General features: G+C 41.2%; 1 protein-coding gene across 1 annotated transcript; it reads right to left on the reverse strand.

Moving 5' to 3' along the window:
* Positions 1–1,193: 1,193 nt before the first annotated feature.
* marveld3 (MARVEL domain containing 3) lies at positions 1,194–4,915 on the reverse strand. The gene is made up of 4 exons (XM_049600913.1): positions 4,574–4,915; positions 3,859–4,124; positions 3,649–3,746; positions 1,194–2,044 (listed from the first exon to the last, which is right to left on the reverse strand). The coding sequence occupies exons 2-4, from the start codon at positions 4,116–4,118 to the stop codon at positions 1,434–1,436; spliced, it is 969 nt and encodes a 322-aa protein (XP_049456870.1). The 5' UTR covers positions 4,119–4,124; positions 4,574–4,915; the 3' UTR covers positions 1,194–1,433.
* Between the last annotated feature and the right edge of the window lie 1,894 nt (positions 4,916–6,809).

A 6,809-nucleotide genomic window follows, 5' to 3' on the forward strand; every position in this document is an offset into this window, starting at 1 on the left:
AATGCACAGAAGCAGTACTCAGAATTATAAAAAGAATCATAAAAAAACAGAGACACTGTCTGCTGTGAGATATGCACAGTCAATCTCATGTGTTCAAGTCATGAGTAAATCCCTGAACACAATAGATCTGACATCTATTGGTGAAACTCTGAATGACACCCTGCACTCTGGTATAATGGCAGGCAAATTATAGGAAAAAAAATCTTTAATGTGACAAAAGTCCTGGTATCATTTGTTTTTCTTGTAAATTATGTTAAGACCTTTCAGGAGGAACAAAGTCAGACTCTTTGCTTCTTTTAAACTGAGTCTATGGAGGAGCCATCCTGTCACTTGTTGCCCTCACTTACACAAACCAAGACAAAATAAAAACTTCCAAGTTGTAGGACAACACTGAAAGCAATGAGGCTGTGCTACACTTGTTTCCTGTAATGCAGAAAATACGTGTGACACTGTTTCAAGAGCTCGAGACATTGTGTTTCCAGAATTAGCTTTTCAGTCCAACCCTCTGTATCGACATCCATCTGCCAGGATTAGTTATATACAGACTGAGCTTCACTCACTGAGAGCTAAGGAATGCACAGTAATTTCAATCTGGAATGGGGCTGCCACGATTAGTCAACTAAGCCATGACTAATCGACTATTAAAATAATCTGTGACTATTTTAGTAGTCGACTAATCGGTTTGAGTCATTTTTCATAGAAAAGTACTATAAAAGTACCCCAAAATACTCTTACTGCAGCTTCTTACGTTCAGATATTGGCAGCTTTACACACTCTCCCGCGAGAGTGAACTAAAACCCTTTGGCGTGAGTATGAAACAAAACATTAGATGACGTAATTTTGGGGTCTGGGCGAGACAGGCCGACATTATTCAACATTTTAACACATTTTTTGTTGAAATGATTAGTTGACTAGATTTAGGTCTATGAAACCCCAGGGTACTGTACCTGGGTAACATATCAGACATTCTTAAAGTCATGGGCAGCGTCTGATATTCTTGGTTGCAAGTTGCTGTTTGTCTCAGTCACACAGGTGACTCCTCTAGAAAGAAGGACTTAATATTTTGGGAGTATTTCTGCTGATCAAACTGTTTCTCAACCTGCCTTTTAATTTGCGGGTATTATTATACACAAAGTTAATGAAAAAAGTAGTAATAAAAAAGGTATAATTTAAGTGTTTTATTATAGCAACACATTTATAGAAAATAAAACAGACAGTACACATGTATGTAAACTGGATAAGTGGTAGGAATAAAAAATTATTCTACAAAATCAATTTAAAAAGCTTGTTCAGAGTAAAAAAATGGATAAAAAGCTAATTCACAGATCACATTCAACAAGAGTGAATGCATAGTAACACCTAATATGACAATAAAAAACTATTTCCATGTCAAAGAGATCCATTATTGCTCAAATATGCCACGGAGTAAAGCCTCAGAAATTATTGTCCTCATTTGCTCTTTGCCTCTTCAGCTCCCGCACTGACCTGAACGCTCTGACAGCTAACACTGCGCCGAAGATGAAAACAAACACCCCCACCACCCCAAAGAGACCTCCTGCGATATCCGCACCGTGGAACTGGCACTCAAAGCCCTTGTGCCCTTTGCTCTTGTACATCTGCTCTCTTTCCTTACAGATGGGGTCGTTGTAGGTCCCCTGCAGCTTAATGAAGTAGAAGGCCAGCGCAGGGATGTAGCCCAGGCCGATCAGGAAGTTCACCAGAGCCTCCCCCAACAGCACAGGGGGCCAGCGGTATGGGACCCTAAAAATTCCCAGGGCTAGCATGGCACACACATAGATCATCAGAACCCCACCGCAGGCCATGGTGAAGACGTACGGAGGACGCGAGAGCTGATGGAACAGCCGGTCCAGCTCCTTCACCCTCTCTGCATCGGCTCCTGTGAAGGCCTGGGCTCCTCCAAAGTGATAGTGGTAGACCCCACCGAGGCTGGCCAGGTCACGGTAACCCCCTTTGTTGCTGTAGGGCACTCCGGCACAGATGACAATAAGGAGATTCAAAAATAGCTCCATCAGCTGGCAGAGACCTGGGGGAGACAGCAACAAATACAATACTGACGTTAATGTGAAGCAACGTGGTGAGACTAGGGCTGAAACGATGACTAAATTTATTGTTTATTTGGCCACAAAAAAAGTTTTTTCAAGCAAAACTGACAAATATCCTCCTGACACTCTGTGTCCTCATACAAGGACATCACATTCTGGGTTTACTGGACCTTATACTTCATTCTACTTACACCTGTTGTCCTCAATCATGGACACTTCTTTTGTGCCCAATCCATGTAAAAACAAGATGGCAGCCGACACAAAAGTGGACAAGGTCCAAAACCTGATCACATTTGATGGTTGAAACTTGTTTATTTATAATTAATAATGTTTGTAGATTGATACGCCCCACAAATTTTAGCACAGGAACAAGCTAAGACACTGTTAATTAGAAAGTACTTGTTTGAGGACAAAGAATTTATCATCAGCTCATTGAAGGACATTGGAACTTTATTATCATCTCGTTTGAGGATGTAGAGACTTTATTATTATTATTGACAATGTTTAGTTTTTTATACTTATCAGGTCCAACTGATCCCAAAGAGCTGGGAGAAATTAAAAATGCGAACTGAACAAAAGTTCGGGTCTCAGGAGGATATTTGATGCCCGCTTGTAATTTGCAATTCCCTCTTTATGCTGCTGTTTGTCAAGGACTCCCTTGCAGAAGAGATTCTAAATCTCAGAGGTAATATTCCAGATAAAATAAAGGTTAAATAAATTTATAAATTATAAAACACGTTTAATAAGTGATTAAAAAGTGGAGATAAATGCAACAAAACCATATTACATTTTGCATTGTCTAATTTATCTGAGGACCATTCTAATAAATTCTAGAAATTTTTAAATGCTGTTGAGCACGTGCTTTGATTCTAACCAACATGGCGATGTATTATATGGATGCATCCACCCAGTGTGTGCATCCTCTGGACTCCGTGTACCATGGTGCACTGAGGTTTATTACCAACTGTAGGCCACTAACTCATCACTGTATCCTGTGTGCTCAGGTTGGCTGGCTCTCCTTACAATTTCGTAGACTTTTTCATTGGCATTCCCTTGTTTTCAAAGCGATTCTCAGCCTTCTTTCAGCATATTTATGTGTGTATATTAAGCAAAAAATTGAAAATGGCTATGCTATCCATTCACATAACATGTTTTTACTGTCTGTAGCAAGGGTACGTACAGAGTTTGGCAAGCGAACATTTATGTATGCAGCTCCTTATATGTGGAATCTTCTGCATAAGGACTTAAAGTTGTTCTCAGTGGTTCCTCTCGGCCGTTTCAAAGCACTGTTGCAAGATTTTTGCACACAATCGTCTATATGCCAATGTCACAGTGTATCTTAGCTGGTCTTTGTAGTCATATAGTTCACCTCTAGTATATATTAACAAACTTTTTGGATTTTCTTTGTAGTAATTTAGAACTGTACATTTTTATTCTGTATTTTTGTGCCACGTTTTCTGTCTGTAATTTATGTTGCTGCCTGTCTTGGCCAGGACACTCTTGTAAAAGAGGGTTTTTGTGGTAAATAAAGGTTAAATAAAAATAAATAAAATATTTCACAGACCTAAAAACTAATTGTACTTGCCTCTGCTGGTCAAGAGGTATCTGAGATTGTACAGAGCTTGTTTGTGTTGTCGCTCATAATACTCCTCTTCAGGGTGATACGCTGAGGTGTCTCTGGACCTACAAGGTTGATACAACGGAATTAATTCTTTCTCTACAAACATCTTACATACAAATGCCACAGATGGTTAAAAAAGTGTTTGAGGACAACATGACAGTAAGTATACAGTACAGTCTCGAGGGTCCTTCATGCTCGTGGTCTCTGTAAGCAGGTGGCTCGTTGTGAGAGACAGGTGTCACGTCCCTCTGTCTGTTTTGTCTGCCCCTCCTGTCACCAGCAGAGCCTCTCTCGTCCACGTTTCTCGGCTTTTGGTTGCGACCCCTGTCATCGTACGAAGCGTGGTCTCTGTCATGTGAGTAGTCCCTGTCCCTGCTCCTGTACTCGTCATACTCATCACCCCTGGGGTGGTGGTGTCGTCCCCTCTCTGGCATCCTCACCTGCACATAAAAGAAGATTATGGGCATGAATCCTATTACAGACCCTCACAAACAAAGTGGATGGCTGGCTTGTGTAGCTGTAGCTGCCACTGTGGACAGTAAAGCAGCATGAAGGATTATTTAATGAAGATGAATGGCTGGCTGGGAAGGTGCAGGACCTCAGATAGAGAGGTGTCTCCACTTGTGAAGGGAGGTATGTTGTGGTAATTCAGGGGCCCACAGAGATTCCAGCAGGATTTCTGAATCTGATCACAAGCCAGCAAACTAAATTACACTTTTACATGATCAGGCCTGCTTTACTTCAACATGGGAGCCCACAGAGGCCCACAATTCATAGCAACGCTCTTCCTGATTGCGAAATAAAGTCGTGTTTTGGCTTCATGTTTCTACTAAGTGATTAGATCTAGGCTCATTAGTAATAAAAGACATATCAGCCTATTATTTCCTACCTTTGGACTCCGTGTGATCTTGTTGTCGTTTGTGCCGAGAGAAAAAAAACAGCCCAGGTTTTTTCAGCTTCCTGTTTGAGATTTCCTGCTACTGCCTCTCACCTGTGCTGTGCCACGCCCACTACTATAGAGCTCATTGTAAACAGAAAAGTCAAATTTCTGCTGCTAACATAATGTGTTTTGGGCTTGTGTCCCCAGTTTGTAGTAGTTTAACATCACAGTGTGTTGGAGGCATACATTATGCATATGTATTGTTATACTTTATTACACTGTATGCACTTTATTATTGTTTATGACACACTAAACCAGACAGCTACGTTTAATTCACTGCTCCGTTTGACCCAAACATCACAGGGCACAAGCAAGTTCACTAGAGTTTAATATTAAACCGAAAAGTATATTAAAAGTTGTTGTTTCAATCGTGCCCAACTTCCAAAAACAAAAATCTTGCGACTCATGCCCCAACCCGGACGTGAACGCACAGAGCGCACGCGGCCACGCTTCCATCGTGAAGCTCGTGCTGATAGTCCGCGACATTACTCTAGCTTTTCCTCCGAAGCATGAATATATTTCAAAATAAATGTCTCTTTAAAGTGACTTCAGTGTCAATGAGTTCATTCTCAGACCCACACCCTGTAATTATATGAGACAGATTGACTTGATAGAGTCTATTCATGCAACTCTCGAATACAAGTAATGACCGAAAGAAGGTTAAAGATTTTCTGTTTCAATTGAAGAGCAAGGTCTCTGCTATTAGTTGAGATAGGCTCAAGCTGTAAGGGAAAGTAGGTCTCCATTTCCTCTAAGATTAACCTTACTTTAGGAACCCAGCAATGAATGTATATTACCAGTGATCATAATAACCCAACACAGAATATGGTAGATCGTTTTTGCAGCAGCAAAGCTGGGTTTCCTGCTAGTACAGGCAACTGACCCAGGGTCTCAGGACTTCCGGGGCCCCAGAGGCTCTGGGCTGACTCTCAGTTTTTTGGGAAGGGCAATATAACTAATTAAAAACAATTTTTTAACTGACACAATAGGTCAGTTTATAGAGTCAGGTGTTGAGCTTGAAAATCTTAAGCATATTTTGCACTCTGCACTTTTGTATACATGTTAATGAGGACATATATTACTGTATACAGTGTTGAGGAGTAACTAGTTACATGTAACTATCCATCCATCCATTTTCGTAACCGTTATCCTCTTGAGGGTCACGGGGGGGGGGGCTGGAGCCTATCCCAGCTGACATTGGGCAAGAGGCGGGATACACCCAGGGCAGGTCTCCAGATTATCACAGGACTGACACATAGAGACAGACAACCATTCACACCTATGGACAATTTAGACTTACCAATTAACCTGCATGTCTTTGGACTGTGGGAGGAAGCTGGAGTACCTGGAGAAAACCCACGCTGACACAGGGAGAACATGCAAACTCCACACAGAAGGGCTCCCTCCTGGGATTGAACCAGGAATCCTCTTGCTGTGAGGCGACAGTGCTAACCACCACACCACCACCCTTACATGTAACTAGTTAAACCTAAAAATGAATGTAACTGTTATTACTTACAGTTACTGAGAAAATATATACAATTAAATTACAGTTACAAGTCAAAGGGATACATTTGAATATATCCTTCAAGGTAAAAAGGCTTAAATGTGGGATAAAACATTAACTCTGTTGCTTTGCAGCTTTTCATTGCGGAAGAAAGCTTTATTTTGGCAAAGAATATTCTGAGCATGGGTGCAGATCCTGGGGGGGATGGGGGGGGACATGTCCCCCCCAAATTCTGAAAAACACAAATTGTCCCCCCCAATTCTAAATAGCTTAAATGATTGAAATTGAACAAATGTATACAGTAGTCCTATATACTGGGAGAAAGGGAAGATGATGAGGAGAAATGGGAATCCGTGAGAGGCGAGAGATGAGAACATGAGTGGACATAACATGCCTGAGACCCTGAAACTAGAAGTAGCATTAACTAACAGCAAAGCAGTGAAAAGGAGGGTGATGGCTGGTTCCATGTACTACTGGCTGTTTAAGAGAAATAAACAGTAAAGGTAAGCATATGATTCTCTTTGCAGTGCTTTTTGAATGACTTGGTGATGGTGATGAGCCTCTATGAAATCGTGAAATATGCTGGCAATCTCAAGCACTCTGTGGGCATGATTTGCATGCGTGCAATTAAAAAAAAAATCACAACTGATTGTGTCCCCCCCAAACTTGTCATCAGAT

Source organism: Epinephelus fuscoguttatus, linkage group LG2 (assembly GCF_011397635.1).
Source record: "Epinephelus fuscoguttatus linkage group LG2, E.fuscoguttatus.final_Chr_v1".
Lineage (NCBI taxonomy): Eukaryota > Metazoa > Chordata > Actinopteri > Perciformes > Serranidae > Epinephelus > Epinephelus fuscoguttatus.